General features: G+C 40.8%; 1 protein-coding gene across 1 annotated transcript; it reads left to right on the forward strand.

The window, feature by feature from the left end:
• The first annotated feature begins 2,290 nt into the window (after positions 1 to 2,290).
• On the forward strand, positions 2,291 to 15,440 carry pnocb (prepronociceptin b). The gene is made up of 3 exons (XM_041187152.1): positions 2,291 to 2,419; positions 8,828 to 8,973; positions 11,817 to 15,440. Exons 2-3 carry the CDS (start codon positions 8,848 to 8,850, stop codon positions 12,390 to 12,392), a joined length of 702 nt encoding a protein of 233 aa, XP_041043086.1. The 5' UTR covers positions 2,291 to 2,419; positions 8,828 to 8,847; the 3' UTR covers positions 12,393 to 15,440.
• Positions 15,441 to 19,035: the final 3,595 nt, after the last annotated feature.

Consider the following 19,035-nt stretch of genomic DNA (forward strand, 5'->3'; position numbering starts at 1 on the left):
CTAGGCCAGCATTTATTGCCCATCCCTAGTTGCCCTTGAGAAGGTGGTGGTGAGTTACTTTCTTGAACCGCTGAGATGTTAGGGAGGGAGTTCAAGGATTTTGACCCAGCGACAGTGACCAAATGGCAAGTCTGTGACTTGGAGGAGAACTTGCAAGTTGTGGTGTTCCTATACATCTGCTGCCCTTTTCCTTTTTGGCAGAGATTGTGGGTTTGGAAGGCTTTTGAAGGAGCCTTGGTGAGTTGCTGCAGTGCATCTTGTATATGGTACACACTGCTGCCATTGTGTGCTGGTGGTGGAGTGAGTGAATGCTTAAGGAGGTGGATGGGGTACCGATCAAGCAGACTGCTTTGTCCTGGGTTGTGTCGATGTTTTTGAATGTCATTTGAGCTGTGTTCATCCAGGTAAGTGGAGCGTATTCCATCACACTCATGACCTGTGCCTTGTAGATGATGAAGAGTCAGGAGATTAGTCATTCGCTGCAGAATTCCCAGCCTCTAATCTGTTCTTGTTGCCACAAATGATGTACCTCGATTCACTCCCCAACCTACTAAACTCAAGGGAATATAGCCTAAGTTTATGCAAGTTGTCTTCAAAATTTAACCAATTAAGTTCTGTTACAATTCTGGTAAATCTGCATTGCACCCCTTCCAAGGTCAGTATATTCTTCCTGAGATTGAATGCCCAAAACGGAATGTAGTCCACATGGGGCCTGACAAAAGCTTTATACAACAGAAGGAAAATTTCCCCTACTTTGTATTCTGATGCCCTTGAGACAAACCCAACATTTGATTATCCTTCCCAATCATTTTTTGTACCTGTGCACTAGCGTTTAGTGATTTCTGCACCTGAGCACCTAGATATATTTGCTCCTCCATCGTTCCTCATCTCTCACTATCAAGAAAGTATTCTAATTTGTCTTTCTCAAATCCAAAGTGGATGATCTCACACTTATCCATATTGAAATCCATTTGCCACATTTTTGTACACTCATTTAATCATGCTCAGACCAGCTATGAAGGAGCTCCAACCGGGCAAGTGGACACCAAGTTCTCAAGTAACTAATTTTTAATGTTGAAAAAATGTGGCTGCAACTTTCAGCATTCCATAAAATTTCAAAAATTCCATGTGGAAGTTTAAAAGAAATGAGGAGCTATATGAAAACACCTGGACATTACTGAATCCCAATCAGAACAGATTGAGATTGGAACTTGATCCATGGGTTGTACTACACCTGGTGTAAAGTCAGACCAGAGAGAGAGATTGGGGTCTGTTTCCTGAGGTATACTGCACCGGGTGCAAACTCAGACCAGAGAGAGAGATTGGGGTCTGTTTCCTGAGGTGTACTGCACCTGGTACAAACTCAGACCAGAGAGAGACTTGGTTCTTCATTATCTACACCTAGTGCAACACAAACCAAGGAGACTTCCAAACAGACAAAGAGTTGTGGAAGCTTGTAACTCACTACCACAAATGGTAATTGATGCTAGATTCATTGTAAATTTTAAATCTGAGATTCATAGATTTTTTGCTAGGCAAGGATAGAAAGGGATATGGGGCAAAAGCAGGTAAAGCGGTACAGGTCACAGATCAGCCATGATCTCATTCACTGCCAAAACAGCCTTAAGGGTGAAATGATCTACTTATCCTATATTCCTAGTGACTAACTGACATGTTAGCGACGGAGTGACTGTTGAGAGTTAGTGACGGGGTGACATGTTAGTGACGGGATGATATGTTAGTGACTGGGTGACATGCTAGTGACTGGGTGACTGTTGAGGGTCAGTGACTGAGTGACAACTGATGTGTTTGTGATTGAGTGTTGGGAGTTATTAACTGAGTAACTGTTGAGTGTTAGTGACTAAGTGATTGCTGGGGTTTATTAGCTGCATGACTTTTGGGGGGTGGTGACTAAATGAATGTCAGGGTCAGTGACTATCGGCAGTCAGCGACTGAGTGACCAGGTGATGTGTTGTAACTGTTGAGAGTTATTAACTGAGCGACAGTCAGTGTCAGTGACTGATAACTATTGGGGTCAGTGACTGCATGATTCTTGGGGTCAGTGGCTGTGTGACTCTTGGGGGTCAGTGACTGTGTGACTCTCAGGGCTCAGTGACTATGACTCAGGGGCTAGTGACTGAGTGAGTATGTGTCAGTCACTGACTGAATGTGAGGGGTGCCAGGAAGCTGCTTGTAGAAATGCATCTATTCCTGGAAGGGGTGGGCACTATGCCTGCTGACTGTCTGGTTTGTCTGTCCAGTCAGGGTATATCAGAAGGGGGGAGTGAAGCACACAGGCAGTGTTAAACCACACAATCTGCTTCAGGATTGAGGGGACGAAAACAACTTGCCGTGTGTGTGTGTGTATGTGAGGAGCAGAACTCGCAACAGCTACTCAGTTACAGCCGGACATTCACAGGTAGGAGATTTTCTCAATTTTCCATCTCACTCCGGGAATCCGTTCAGTTACCTATTAAACATCAGGTGCTTGCTTTAAACTTCATTCCTGTGTGTGTGTGTGTGTGTGTGTGGGTGGGTGGGAGTGTGTGTCTTTAAGTGTGTGTGTGTACTCTGAGCTCCCTATTCTCTGCAATCTGTCAGTTCTTTGCTATTTATCCTCCCATTGATTGCAGATCCCACTCTCCCTGCATCCTGCCCTGGAACCATCCCTAGTTTCCTCTTACTGATTTGTCCCCTTCTTTATCTACTTAACCTTGTCCCCCTTCACTTGGTGGACTTAACTCACCAGGTTTCTTATCTAGATTATTTGGGACTCTCTCTATTCTCTTTTCCTTTGTTCCGTTTAATTTCTCATCCTCCCCAACAGCCTTTAACTTCACCAGTACTTTTCATTTATGGAAAGCATTTTCCCTCCCTTCATCTCCATCTTTTCCAGGTCCCTAGCCCAGCGCTGCTCAACTTTCCATGTGTCCCTCAGACCTTGAGTGACCGAGAGGAACTCCACCTCCCCGAGTGTTTGACCCGAGTTGGAGGCGCTTCCCGCCGGGCAAAGGACCTGCAATTTTCCCGTCACTTTCCCCTCCGCCGTCTCTTCACTTACTTGCGATTGGGGCGATGCGGTGGCGGGGGGGTCTTTCGCAAAATGAGGGCAGGGGAGCCGCCAGGGTTAATGGGTGGGGAATGAGGCAGTGGAACTAGGGGAGCGACTTATCGCCTAACCGAATTCAAAGGACAGAAGGTTAAGGGACGTGAAGGAGAAGGGTCGTGGTTCAGTGGGTAACTGGTTGGGCAGAATGGCACTGAGTCCAGTAGCAGCAGGATTTGATCACTTCTTTGTGCTGAAGGTAGAAGTTCAGATGTGTGTGCTAAGGAGGGGAATGCACACGTTGTTCAGGGCTGCTTCCCCGGTGATCTCCCTGGGGCTGATGTATTTGTGTGTGTGTGTGTGCCTACATGTGTGTATATCTGTCTGTTCGCTTGTGTGTATCTGGTTGTATGGACAGCGTGGGCCGGGGTCCAGCTCCGCTGCAGTGCACCCCGTGGACCGGACAACTCCGTCCATGCTCCTATTTGTAACCACCGCAGTACATTAGCATCAGTGCCCGCAGACAGTCACTCCAAGTGGATGGGGGAATATGGATAACGGTGGTGGGCAGAGAGACTGACAGAAAAAGAGAAAACAACTGTGTAAAATAGACAACCACAATGAAGCCTAAAGAATCGAAAGTGGATAAAGAGATGAGATACTAAGAATAAAAAGGGGCAGGAGTTGGTGGAGAGCTCATATAAAGAACTGTTTGCCTTTTTTCACAAATTGATATCATGCTTTTTTTGCAGTTACATATTGGTCAGCTCTCCCTGGCATGTTTTTCTATTTAAAACAGCTATCTAAATGCAAGATGTGGATGTAAAGGAGAAAGACAGTGAACCAGAGATTTTTTTTATTTACTCATGGGATATTTGTTGCCCATCTCTAATTGCCCTTGAGAAGCAAATAGCTTGCTGGGCCATTTTAGAGTCAACCACATTGCTGTGGATCAGGAATTGCATGTTGGCAGATTTCCTTCCCTAAAGGGCATTAGATGGGTTTTTACAGCAATGGTTTCATGGTTAAATTTCATATTTTTTATTGCATTCAAGTTTCACTGTCTGTTTTGGTGGGCTTTGAACCCCAGTCTCAGAGCATTACCTTGGGGATCTGGAGTACTAGTCCAGTGACAATACCACTACACCACCACCTCCTCCCCAGACACACTACATAACCATGAGTCTCAAATTTAGAAATATTTTTTCCTTTTGTGACCTCACTATTTAATTGTTATTTCAACTGAAAGACACATTTTAAGTTTTTTTTACAGCGCTATACTAGTTTCCATATTGTTGAGTTACTAGATATTTTGTTTAGACAGTCACAGTTAACAATCGAATAAGTCTGTCGGTATTATTGATGATAAGGGCATAAATTTTGAGGATAGGTTATATTCCTTGGCTTGCATTCCCTTGAGTTTAGAAGGATGGGGGGAAATCTAATCAGTTAGTTTAAATGATAAACAGAATTGATAATGTAGAAATAGAGAAATTATTTCCTCAGGTTGGGGAATCCAGAAAAAAGAGGTACAATTTTAAAATTTAGGCCTTTCTGCAGTGAAATCAGGAAGCATTTTTTCACACAAAATGTAATGGAAATCTTGAGCTCCTCCTGTTCCTGTGTTTAATTATTCTGTCTTAGATATGTGCGATTGATTAGCGGTCGGTGCAGTGGAGGCCCTAACCACATATGTTTGCACAAGTGAATCCAGTACCATGTGTAAACAGATGGTAACTGTGCATGCAGGACAAGATTATGAATTCCACTGCAATGACCATTTGAGCAAACATCCACTTGTCAACGATTAACAGTTTGAAAGATTGTAGATTGCTGAAAATGGGCTCCTCCTCCATTGAATTGGCTTTCCACCAACAGCCTTATTGGAAGTGCCCTTCAGGCACTTATGCAAAGGCTGAAACTGTTACCTTTATCATTAATGTATTTCATAGTGATAACCTCTCAAAACATAATGCTGGCAGCGCAGGGGGCACTGACCTTCATGCAGATTCTCTTCCAATGTCATATTTACAACAAAGCAGGAAATTTGGCATCACCCCTAACATGATCTCCAAAACATGAAGTAGTTTGCAAGCTGAATAAAATAACAAGGCTCTCAGGGAAAGAAAATGTATTGAGATAAGCTCAGAAGTCATTAAGTTTGCAAAATACCTGTCCATGTCCTCGCACCATGTACCCCTGTGAGACAGAATTCTCCCATGATGAGAACTGGGTCCAAATCTGGGGATTTATTAACTGAACCACAAAATGTTTTATTACAGCTCAATATCTACTGGGTTAATTTCAACACTTGCTTACTTTACATATTCCAAACAGCAATGGAGCACAATAATGGCTACAGTGTAGGATTCCAATGGCTTATGGCCATGGGTTCAAATCCACTCCAGGATGTGAGCAAATAATAGAAGCTAACACTTTCAGTATCGTACTGAGGGAGAGCTGAACTGTTAGAGGTGCTGTCCTTCAGATGAGACATTAAACCAAGGGCCCATCTGTCTGTCCAGCTAGATGTAAAAGATCCCAGGGTACTATTTGAAGAAGGGCAGGGACGTTCTTCTGGCCAGCATTTGTCTCTCAGCCAACATAATTAAAAACCGATTATCCGGTCCTTGATCTCACTGCTGTTTGTGGGGCCATTCTGAGCACAAATTTGATGCTGCATTTCCTTACATGACAACAGTGACTTACAAAATAATTGGCTGCAAAGCATTTTGGGATGCCCTGAGATTATGAAAGTTGCTATATAAAGGCAGTTTATTTCAGTCCTTCCTTTTTGCTTCTTTTTTTTAGCGCTTAATGTTTATCACCCTTTGCTATTCTTTGTATCTAACCCATTTGCCAGGAGCTTTGTTACTTTTTGAATTTTTTATATGCATTTCCTTTAGTTTTATATTGTTTCTTACCTCTTTAGTTGTACCTTTTATATGCGTTTCCTTTAGTTTTATATTGTATCTTACCTCTTTAGTTGTCCATACCTAATTTGTTAGGAGCTCTGGCCCCTTCAGTTTTTAAACTGTTCTGTATCACATTAAATTCTCCTTTGAACACTGCTCACAGATCTTCTATTGTTTTACCCATTAACCAATTTGCCCAGGTTACTTTGGACAGTCTCTCTCGCACTGAAGTCAGCCTTACATAAATATAGAGCCTTAGTAACTGTCTCCTATTTCTCCTTTTCAAACACTACATTGAATTTGGTCATATTATGATCACTATTCAATAAATATTCACACATTGTTAGGCTGTTTACTAAATCTGGATCATTAGACACTACTAAATCTAACATCACCTCTCCCGTTGTTTGTTCTAGGTCATACTGTTGCAGAAAACTATCCTGGAAACACTCAAGCAATTCACTACCTTTCTGACATTTGTTAATTTGCTTCTCCCAATCTTAAAATCCCCTATTAACATCACTCTGCATGAGCTACATGCTCATCTAACCTCAGCTTTTATAGAATCTACCACTTCACCACTGCTACTGGGGGGACCTATACACAACTCCTACTACCATCTTAAATCCAGTTCTATTTCTTAATTATATGCATAAAATCTCCTCTTACCTCTTGTTATATATTCTTATCATTGAAATTTCATTCTACATCACTAAGGCTACGCCTCCCTATCTGCCATGTTCTCTAAGTTTCCTGGATATGTTATAACCTGGAATATTTAGTTCCAATCCTGACCATCTTGTTAACCATTACTGAGACATGGACTACATGTCATGTGCTCCAAGATAAGTTTGCATCTGCAGTTCATTCACACATCCTAACTGGTCCTTCTGCTCTCATGTTTTATTCTAAGGCCTTTCTGCCACAGTGCACCGAGGGACTGGGAACTGTTTAGAGCCCCTCGGGCTGTACAGCTCAAAATGAATGTCTGCAAATGATTGTAATATTCATTTATTGTATTGATGCACCTTGTGATACACGTTGTAAAAGTTGAACCTGATTGTACTTTTGTAATGGTGATTTTGAAATGGTTTGGTATGTTCTTCCAGATATTTTATGCATAAAGTATATTTTTCCAAAAAAAAGCTTTATTCACACATTCCTTATTTCTTTCTTTTGGTTTGATTACTTTACATCTTTTAGTTTTCCCTTTAACTGTAGTGCCTAAAGTACAATTTCTGACTGTTACTCTTGTTCCTTTCGTTTGTTTCCGAGTTTATGTTAACTTTTCCACATGATTCCTCCAGATATTTACTATTTAAAATTTCTTGTGATCATCCTATTTATCCTTTCCACTAGGATCCTTGTCCCAGTCCGGTTCAGGTGGAGACCATTCTGAAGGGACAATTCCTTCTTGACCCAGAGTCCCATGAAATAGATCCCTTCTTTCCCAAACAGCTCCTTTAGCCACTTGTTCACATCCCTAACCTGGTTATCTTGACTATTTGGAAATAAAGTTATGCAAAGTGCAGTGTTTAATTTGTTCTAGATCAGTGTTTCAGTTACAGAAAGCTCAGTGATTTGTGAGCTATGAATGGGTGTTTCAGTTATGGAGCACCAAGTGTGCTATTTGTTCTCTGTCAACTCTTGAAAGCTCAGTTTGTATTTGTTCTGCATCTGTCAGTTTTAGAAAATTAGAGCTTAATTTGTTCTATATCTGTCAGTTACAGAAAGCTCATTGTGTTATTACTCAATACTGCAGAGCATTGCAGCAAATTACAGGAGAACATTAATAAACTTTCAGAATAGGAAAATAATTGGCAAATTAAGTTCAACACAGGTAAATGTGAAGTAGTACATTTTAGCATTAAGAATAGGGGTCACTTATTACTTGGAAGGTGTAAGCTTAGTGGGGTAGAGGAACAAAAGGATCTCAGAGTACAAATACATCAATCATTAAAATTTGTGCCACAAGTTAGCATGGCCATAAAAAATACAAAGCAAGCAATAGTCTTTATTTCTAGTGCCATAGAATGGAAAAGTAGGAAAGTTATGCTTAACCTATATCGAACCTGGTTACACCACACTTACCATACTGCTTGCAGTCTGGTCACCATATTATAAAAAAGATATAGAGGCACTGGAGAGGGTACAAAGAAGATTTACAAGGATGATACCGGAAATGCACGGATATACATACCAGGAAAGGATTGTCAGTCTGGATCCCTTCTCTCTTGAAATGAGAATTCTGAGGGGTGACCTAACAGATTTTAAAATTATGAAAGGTTTGGATAGAGAGAGAATGTTTCTTTTTGTGGGCTAGAGTGCAATTAGAGGATATTAATATAAGATAGTCACCAGGAAATAAGGATTCAGAAGAAACTTCTTCTCCTAAAAAGTCATGAGAATGTGGAACGCGCTGCCACAGAGAGTGGTTGAAGCAAATAGTATAGGTGCATTTAGGGGGAAAATAGGCAAGCTTTTGAGAGAGAAGTGAATAGAGGGTTATGATGATAGATTTAAGTCAGATAAAAATGGTAGAAAGCTCAAGTGAGCATAGCACCAGTATGCACTGGTTGGGCCGAATGGCCTGTTTCTGTACTGCATACCCTATGTAAACCTATGTAGTTATTTGATCCATATCTGTCAGTTACAAAAATTACAGTGTTTTATTTGTTCTATATCTGCCAGTTGTAGAGGGTGCAGAGTTTTATTTGTTCTCTGTCAGTCACCGAAAGTTGTGTATTATTTGTTCTATGTCTGTGTTTAAGTTAGTAGAGTTGAAAGTGCTGATAATAAGTTTGAAGACCAACTAAATTAAGCTGATGTTTAAGCCGAATGTTTAATGTGCCTATTTCTTTTGCAGCCTATCCTAATTGAATCAATATGAAGACCTCTCTCCGGTCCCTCATACTGATCCTCTATCTGGTTCCTTGTTGCCAGGGAGACTGTGTGGCTGAGTGCCTCACCTGTAACAAACTCTTCTATCAGCATCAACACTTCAACATACTGGTTAGTCTCAGAAACTGTGTCTTCATCTTACAGTCTCACATGTCAGTTTTCATCAGGGGGCTCACTGAGCTTTGTCACTGTTTTCTCTGATGGTATTATCTCATCTGATATCCATTGTGTAAGAAACTGGAAGATTGGTGAGGATGGGTGTGGAGAAATTGTTTCCCTTTGCGGTTGAGTCCAAACAAAGAGATATAAATATAAGATAGTCACTAACAGATCTAATAAAGAATTTAGGAGGCAATTCTTTATACAAAGATTGGTGAGAATGTGGAACTCACTGTCATGTGTATTGGCTGAAGCAGAGTGTTTTATTCAGTTAAGGAGAGGCTTGATGGATGCATGAAGGAAGCACAATGTGAATGTTGTCCAGAACTGAATAGAAGGGGAAAGTCAAATTGCACACGAGTTCCCATAAATAGCAAGGATAAATAATCAGTCTGTTTTGATTGGAAGATTGACCCAGGACACCAGAACTTTGGTCTTCTAATAGTGTCATGGGATCTTTCACGTTCATCTAAGAGGGCAGTCAGAGCCTCAGTTTAATATTTCATCAAAAAGAGAGTGCAGTGTTCCTCAGTATTGCACTGGGAGTGTCAGCTTGGATTTGTGCTCAGGTTTCTGGAACCCACTCAGAATGTGTTCCAACCCACCACCTTTTCAACTGTAGACCAATCTTCACCTGCATAAGGGTGGATTCATGGATTAACGTTGCCCCTTATCTCAAATATAAAACAGTACAACAGGGGCAGCTGGACCAGGACCAACGCAACAACTGAAATTAAGATCTTATTGTTTTCGCACTTTTACTTCCTTTGATAGTTTTCCCCTCCCTCTCCTGCATGTACCATCCTTTGCTGTGGTGTGGTGGGTGTGTGGTATCTCAGGCAGCTGGCCATCATTCATGACAGTGGATGCCAGTAGGCTATTCATCAATAGAAGGCATCGCAGCCGAACTCCATTCGCATGTGCTTCCGCCAGGGCTCGGAGTGATGATCAAGAGCGGGAACCCCAGCACATTCTCCCCTACCATTGCTCAGGAAGAGGTCAGACAACTTAACGTGGATCAGTATTCACACTGGGGACTTTAGTATTCAGTGGATATATTCGCAGAGCTGTTGGAGACCCCCTTAACCTCCTGAGGAGGCACTCAAACGGCCCGTTTCTGGTTTTATGAAGGTGACCGGCAGAAAAACACCAGCTGGACCATCATGCCTGCTTCATACTTAGGATAGTCAGAACATCAGGACTAAACTCCCCCTCCCTATTACTAAGTAATCTTTGGAAGAAGCAAAAGGACAGAGGAAACCTCCAGGACCAATAAGGGAAATCAGGCTTTGGAAATTCCTCTCTGACCCTCTCTGGTGATTAAAACCAATCCAGGAAATCACACAGTGTAAGTGTTTTCTGTAAAGCACTTAACTTCTATATGGTGTGATCTCTTAGACCAACTCCGTCTCGAAGACATGCAGACAGTCAGCACCGACTGCACCACATAGGTTACGGGTTAGTTGCCTGCTGAGGGACTCGAAGGAAGAAAGTTCAAAGACAGGCAGTGCACAGAGCTGCTGCAAAGAAAATATTTATTTTCAGCAAGTGTGTTAACAGGAATGGACTGTACAAAGTACACTAGCACCAACCACTGGCAAGAAGCTGGGAGTGCAGGACTGACAGTGGGCCTTCAGGTTCAGAATGAAGTGTGTGGCACTCTGCTTTATCACACAAATCATCACATTGATTGGAGGGAGTTGATCAGTTCCATCACAGTCGGATCTGGAATTGTTCACGGACAGTCATCAATAATGAGCTATGCTGTCACAAAATATACTATAACTATGTGTGATCTGTATAAAGCTTTGATAGTCCCCGTCTGGGGCAACAGTTCAGTTGTGAGCACTTCACCAGGGGGGCTGTATTATTCTTTGGAGAAGGTCTTAGATTCGCCAGAATTATATTGGGGCTTAGAGGGTTAAATTATGAGGACAGCTTACAAAAACTTGATTTGTATTCCCTTGAGTTTTGATGGTTGAGCGGTGATCTGATTGTGGTGTTTAAAATGATTCAGTAAGGTACATATAGAGAAACTGTTTCCTCTGATTGTGCTTCCCTGTTCTGGATTTCTCAGTCTTAAAATCAGAGCAAGGCCATTCAGGAGTGAAAACAGGAAGTACTTCTTCATACAATGGGCGGTGGAAAGCTGGAACACTCTTCCCCAAAAGGCTCTGGGTGCTAGGGATCAATTTAAGCTTTCAAGACTGAGATTGCTAGATTATTGTTGGGTAAGGAGATAAAGGGATAGAGACCAAAGGCAGTTAAAAAGAGTTTGAGGTGCGGATCAGCCATGATCTAACTGAAAGATGGAACAGTGTTAGGGGTTTAATGGCCTGCTCCTGTTCCAATGATATTTTAATTTTTGCAGTGATAAAGATACTTCCATCATCCTACTAGATAAGATGATTAACTCCCAATAATTTAGTTTTTACATTAGTGATCCTCCTTATATTGGTATTTACAATAATAAGCACACACTTGATATCTTATTATTCACAATAATAAGGATGCTCTCAATATCTTGGTGTATTTACAATAATAAAGACTGAGATTGATTGAGTTTTGTTGGGTAAGGGTATAAAAGAATAAATAACAAAGGCGGGTAATTGAGACTAAGGTACAGATTGGTCAGGACCTAGATGAATAGTGTAATAGGCTAAAGGGGCTGAATGGCCTCCTCCTATTTCTATGTAAGAATGTAGGCACTTGTAGATTTATAAAACAAATGACTTAATAAAAATTAAGTATCAGGAGTACATTCCATCACTGAATAACCTGTCCTGTTGTTTTAGGTCTGCATTCTACAATGCGAAGGGCAAGTTATATCCTCCCCTGTCATTTGGGAAGAGTGCAGAAAAATTGCCTCTGCATCATCAGTGTTACCTCTTGGTGTGAGCACATCCCAAACCAGAAGTTTGTCTCTTGGTAGTGCTGGAAACAATGGGGGAGTCAACTCGGGAAACACTCATGGCTTTCTCCAAACCACGAAGATCATGTTGCCCAATGGCAGCACAGAAGGCATTTATAATGACGGAGCCAAAGCCACATTTGAGGTGGACAACAGTCAGCAAGGTACAGAGATGCCATCAGACCAGAGCTCCTATGGCTTCCATGCAGAGCCACTAGCTTCCAACAGATATGGAGGGGTTATGGAGAAGAAACACAATTTCAAAGAAGTTGTAGAGGGCAACAAAAGTTTCCAGAAGAGATATGGAGGCTTCATGGGAGTCAGAAAATCGGTCAGGAACTGGAGCAATTTGAGCAGACAGACCAATCAGAAAAGATATAGCAAATTTCTGAGGCAGTACCTTGGGTTGACTGCACGTTCTACTGAGTATGACAGTTTACCAGACAACTTGGCTGTGTAAATTTGGGATTGTGAGACTGGGTATTGCTAACACCTAGTCTAGTTTAAAGGGGAGTCAGCCTTAACATTGTTCATGCCATTATTGTTCTGTGATACTGAAATATATAACTCATGGATAAATGTACAATCACGAAGGCTATACACAACACTTTCTGATGACCACTTACTTCAAAGAAAAAAGTAATGGTTTAATTTTTGCACAGTTCCACGGTCATTTAAAGAAGCTTTGTCATCTCTGAAAAACAAAAAGTGTGATATTGGACTAGGTAGGCGGACAGGGGTGCACAAAGTGGAGTAATAGCAGACATGAGGATGTTAACTCACCACTTATTGCATCCTTCTAACCCAAAAAGATCGCATCACGAAACAGTGACCTGTTGGACATTCAAATTTGCTGCTCCGAAAACATATCTGGTGTTCAATTGGACAGATGCTCAGTGGAGTTTGATAGAATCATAGATTCTATGGATAGAAGGAATCATAGATTCTGTGGCTAGAAGGAGGCTGTGCAACCCATCATACCTGTGTCTGCTCTTTGAAGAAGCTATCCAATTCATCTCTGCCAGTTCTCCACAGCAGTCTAAATTTTTCCCCTTCAATTATTTATCCAATTCCCTTTTGAAAGTTATTATTGGATCTGTTTCCACCACCTTTACAGGAAGTGCATTCTAGATCATAATGATTTGCTGTGTAAAATAAATTCTCCTCATTTCTACTCTGACTTTTTACCTAAAGTAATCCTTTAAAATCCCACAGTCATAGGAACATACCAAAATATCAAACAGGGAAAGACCAATAGGTCCAGCCAGCTTATCTCATATAGTTGTGATGCCATATGTGTCATCAGTAAAACATTCCCTAACCCCTAGAGGCCATCTAATTTCCTGGAAGAGGGAAAGACTAAATAAACACAATGGGGGAAAAAAATCTGGAAAATTCCTCTCTGATTCCTCTAGGGGATTGAAACTAGTAGGAGTCAACACTGACAGTGATTCATTACTCAGTACCTACCTCTTGTATAATTAAGATCACAGAGGTAGGGAGAGGCAAGACCATGGAGAGATTTGAAAAAAATTGGTTTTGCTAAATATTAGGCCAGTGAGAAATTGCTGAAGTTCTCACAATGTGCAGTGGTAAGATACCCTCATTCACGCTTTCGCCTTCCCTGTTGAGCACCAGAGTACAAGAATGACAGCAATATTTAGTAGGTGTAACCAAACTGAGCAAAACTGTGCAAGGCCTTTTGACCCTGCAGTGTCTACTCAAGCTTTCGAGCAATTCTACTTTTCATTCCCAGTTGCTGTAAGCTTGGATCAGGAGATTTTTAAAAGAATAACACCACTACTACTAAACTCTAAAACAGTCATTCAACACTCACACAATACTCCTTGGTCATGAAAATTAGTGACAGAAATGTCAATACTAGCTAGAGCCCCAAATTACCATAAGGCCTGGTTTACCTACTCTGTGAGTATATGTGTCCACATAGGAGTAGAATTTCTCCTCTGTTCTCCTGATTTTCCATCATACCTCTGGTGATCAAAATGAGCTGAAAACCTCAAAAAATGTTCTGAATTATGATTATAATGTTAATGGCCATTTATACCATTTTATCAGCTGCCCTGAAGTTACAGCAGCATATCAGGTGAATCCTTGCTTCCCTGCACGCCCAATACAACAACACCAGAAAACATTTTATCATAAAAGAGACTATTCACCTATTGCCCATTGCTGTCTTTCCTCTCAGTCAATTAAGAGCTCCAGTTCTTTGGGGGTTAACCACACAATCGCAAGCATGGCAGGAGTGATTATGACCCATTACCTACCTTAAATTCATGAGAATGACAGTCTTCGGAACTAACTGTTCTTTGCCTGTAAAAAGGTATTTTTGTGGTAATTTTACCAAACAAATATGTTGCAATACTAGTGAACTCATTATGTTGAGAAACGCATGCACCCAGCGGGTTTGTATGTTCCATTTTCTGGATCTCACTATTTTGGAATGTCCCACTGCTCCTCCCCTACCTTAGTTAACCTTCAAAGAAACTTAAGAGAAATAGCATTGGTATTTTACATTACTGGCTGCACTCTGACCCCTTTACAGCAGTAAATGAGTCACTGGGATCATAAGAACATAAAGAAATATGGGAAAAGTAAAGCCCATTCCTTCAACAGGCCAAATATAATTCTCCATGTCATATGTTGTACTTAACAACAACAGCACTGAAAGAAAAATGTCTCAAAGAGCTGCATAGAGGCACAGTTTTCTTAAAACAGACCTACTGAACCACCTGACACATTTCTTCCCAATTCACAATGGTAATCAAACAGTACTCCAGAACATTAACTCAGCCTAGCAGCTAATTAGTTATATCCCACAGGTGATCCCTCTGTTGGAACAGAGATAATAGTGGCAACAATCTGGCCCTAGAAAAGATTGAGAAGATCAGATGATGGTTACAAACATGTAGGAGATGACTTGAACCTCTTTGTTTAGATTACAGCTCTGTAATTGCTTCTATGTATTTAGTATTCTAAATTTGAGAAATCTACCCTCTCACTTGAAACCTGCAGTAACTCTGATAAAACCACTACTTTCTGCATGTTAATGTCATTAAATTCACTGCCTTGTTAAATGTACCAAACAAAAGTAGTTCATTTTCTTGCTCTTGAAATATATTGGGTTAGCCCCCATGAATAGGCACATTACATTGTAATGTGTGTGATCCTCAATAGTTAAGGCTGACTTCCCTTTCAATAGATATTACTTGTGTTTAGTTTAGCTTTTGCATGCACTGTAACCAGTGATATCATTTCTGAAACTGTTTTTTTTTGTTTACAGCTCAACAGCCACAGTAGTCTGTATTTTTGAATTTGATTAAAATAGACTGGTTCTTGGTTCAGCCAGCTTGCTTGCCTGCAGTTCCGTAGCACTGAGCATGACCAATAAAGAGAATCTGGTTTCATTGTCACAAGAGCAGAATGTTTGTAATGTTGTTTGTACATTTGACCACAATTTGGAGCATTATAAACTGTACATAGGAAACTATGAATAAATTAGTTTATTATTTATTTAGTCTCATTGTTGTAGGCAGATAATGGTTCATCTAGATTTGCTCCTGTCCATTCATTGTTTTTGTACATTCAGCCTTGTTGGCCAGTGTTAATTCGGAAAGAAGCATGTTCCAGACATCCTCTCTCTGTCAGAACCCCTTGCTCTTGCAAGTCTGTCTCTCCCTGTCTCCCTATCAGTCTTTCAGCAAAAATCTCAATTGCCTCATGGACCTCCCATGGAAAAATGCTCATCTCACTGATGGTTTTCAACAGCAAATGTACCAAAGTAATTTATTGTACAATTAAGTTAAGGCACTTCACAAGAGCATAATTAGACACAAACTGACACCAAGGAATAGGAGCAATAACTAAAAACTTGGTTAAGTGGGTAAGTTTTAAGGAGGGTCTCAAAGGAGGAGAGAGGCAAAAAGATTTCAAATTCTACAGCTTAGGGCCTAGATGGCTAAAGACATGGCCACCAATGATGGAGTAAAGGGAATGGGGAATGTACATGAAGGCAGAATTGGAGGGACTAATTTCTCAGGGAGTTGTAGGGCTAATTAAAATTGCAGAGATAGGGAAGGGCAAGACTATGGAGAAATTTGAACAGGAGGATGAGAATTATTGAATCAAAGTATTGATGGAACCAAGGTAGGTTAGCGAGCCTAGCGTTGATGGGTGAATTAGACTTGTTGTGAGTTAGGATACGGGCAGCACAGGTTTGAATGAGTTAAAGTTTGTGGAAAACAAAAACAGAATTACCTGGAAAAACTCAGCAAGTCTGACAGCATCAGCGGAGAAGAAAAGAGTTGACGTTTCGAGTCCTCATGACCCTTCGACAGAACTTGAGTTCGAGTCCAGGAAAGAGCTGAAATATAAGCTGGTTTAAGGTGTGTGTGTGGGGGGCGGAGAGATAGAGAGACAGAGAGGTGGGGGGGGGTGTGGTTGTAGGGACAAACAAGCAGTGATAGAAGCAGATCATCAAAAGATGTCAACGACAATAGTACAATAGAACACATAGGTGTTAAAGTTAAAGAGTTGGTGATATTATCTAAATGAATGTGCTAATTAAGAATGGATGGTAGGGCACTCAAGGTATAGCTCTAGTGGGGTTTTTTTATAATGGAAATAGGTGGGAAAAGGAAAATCTTTATAATTTATTGGAAAAAAAAGGAAGGGGGAAACAGAAAGTGGGTGGGGATGGGGGAGGGAGCTCACGACCTAAAGTTGTTGAATTCAATATTCAGTCCGGAAGGCTGTAAAGTCCCTAGTCGGAAGATGAGGTGTTGTTCCTCCAGTTTGCGTTGGGCTTCACTGGAACAATGCAGCAAGCCAAGGACAGACATGTGGGCAAGAGAGCAGGGTGGAGTGTTAAAATGGCAAGCGACAGGGACCCAAACCTCCCTGTCGCTTGCCATTTTAACACTCCACCCTGCTCTCTTGCCCACATGTCTGTCCTTGGCTTGCTGCATTGTTCCAGTGAAGCCCAACGCAAACTGGAGGAACAACACCTCATCTTCCGACTAGGGACTTTACAGCCTTCCGGACTGAATATTGAATTCAACAACTTTAGGTCGTGAGCTCCCTCCCCCATCCCCACCCACTTTCTGTTTCCCCCTTCCTTTTTTTTCCAATAAATTATAAAGATTTTCCTTTTCCCACCTATTTCCATTATAAAAAAAACCCCACTAGAGCTATACCTTGAGTGCCCTACCATCCATTCTTAATTAGCACATTCGTTTAGATAATATCACCAACTCTTTAACTTTAACACCTATGTGTTCTATTGTACTATTGTCGTTGACATCTTTTGATGATCTGCTTCTATCACTGCTTGTTTGTCCCTACAACCACACCCCCCCACCCCTCCACCTCTCTGTCTCTCTATCTCTCCGCCCCCCACACACACACCTTAAACCAGCTTATATTTCAGCTCTTTCCTGGACTCAAACTCAAGTTCTGTCGAAGGGTCATGAGGACTCGAAACGTCAACTCTTTTCTTCTCCGCCGATGCTGCCAGACCTGCTGAGTTTTTCCAGGTAATTCTGTTTTTGTTTTGGATTTCCAGCATCCGCAGTTTTTTTGCTTTTATTAAAGTTTGTGGAAGATGGGAGGCCGGCCAAAAGAATATTGGGATAGTATTTCATTAAAAAAACAAACCCGAGGCCTCCCCACTATCTTAGTCTTAGGTAATGAAGACACACCTGATATCTTAGTATTTACTGTTTAAACACTCGCAATATCTTAGCATTTATTGTAAAGACCCTCTCAATATCTCCGTGTTTTACAGATACTCATGATCTTAGTATTTACAGTAACTCACTAAAATTTTAGTATTCAGAGTATTAAAGATACTCCTAATATCTTGGTATTTACAGTAATGGACATTCCCAATATTTTAGTATTTATACAGTTCTAATTAGGGTCATTGGGGTTTGAATTGAAATCTTTAGACATACACACATCCCACCACTTAAAGGGCTAACAAATCTGGAAGGCCTTAAAAGAAACCAGGATATTAATGGGAAAAGCATTTTTGAGTGTTTTTCTTTTAAATATAATGTAGATGCACTCCTGCATAATTACACATTTTCTTCTTTGATTATTTTTTCAATGTATGTACTCAAGTGCCTACAGAACCAAGCAAAATGAAATAGTGATGTACACCAAATTAAATGATACCAGTTAAAACCACTGTGATCTTTCATGACAAAACATTTACATTAAACTAAAATGTACAACTTTTGCTTCTGAAAATTATATCAACAGGTTTTATCATAAAATAAGTTTCAACAGTTTTGACAAAAATGAAGGTCGTTCAACATTTAAAAATCATGAATACAGGGTACAAAGAGGTTAGAAATATTAGCCTAGTTCAAATTGTTTCACATTTTAGAGGACCAAAGGACAGAAGGAGGCCATATGGCCTATCGAGCCTATGCCAGTTCACAGGTAGAGCGATCCAATTAGTCCCACTCCACCGAATGTTTCCCCTTTGCCTTATAATTTACTTCCCTTCAAGTACTTACCCAATTCCCTTTTGAAAGTTACTATTGAATCTGCTTCTACCACCCTTTCAGGCAGTTCATTCCAGAACTGTAACTTACTGCGTTCATTATGTTATTCAAAACAAATGCCTTTCCATTGTACAATGCACATGTACTCCTCAACCTGTACCTGCCAAAATCTTTAACAATACAGGGTACAATACAAAGTGACAAAATTGGACAATGGAAGTCCATGGTTTGGAACGTTCTTAGTTTCTTAAGATTTATCAAGTGTTTCTATTGTTAGTGAAAAATGTACAATCTTGACTGCTGATAAACTTAATAGTCACCTTTACGCATGAAGTTTAGGTCTTGCTAAGCTCTTGTAGTGCCACTCATAAAAATGTCAGCCTTAGTTCAGTAGTAACATTCTCATCTCTGAACTGGAAGGTTGTGGGTTCAAGCCCCACTCCAGAGACTTGCGACCAAAATCTCGGCCAACACTGAGGGAATGTCGCAATGTCAGAGGTTCTGCCTCCTGTATGAGACTTTAAACCAAGGCCCAGCCTTCCTTCTTAGGTGGATGTAAAAAGATCACGACAT

This window comes from Carcharodon carcharias, chromosome 5 (genome assembly GCF_017639515.1).
Source record: "Carcharodon carcharias isolate sCarCar2 chromosome 5, sCarCar2.pri, whole genome shotgun sequence".
Classification (NCBI taxonomy): Eukaryota; Metazoa; Chordata; class Chondrichthyes; order Lamniformes; family Lamnidae; genus Carcharodon; species Carcharodon carcharias.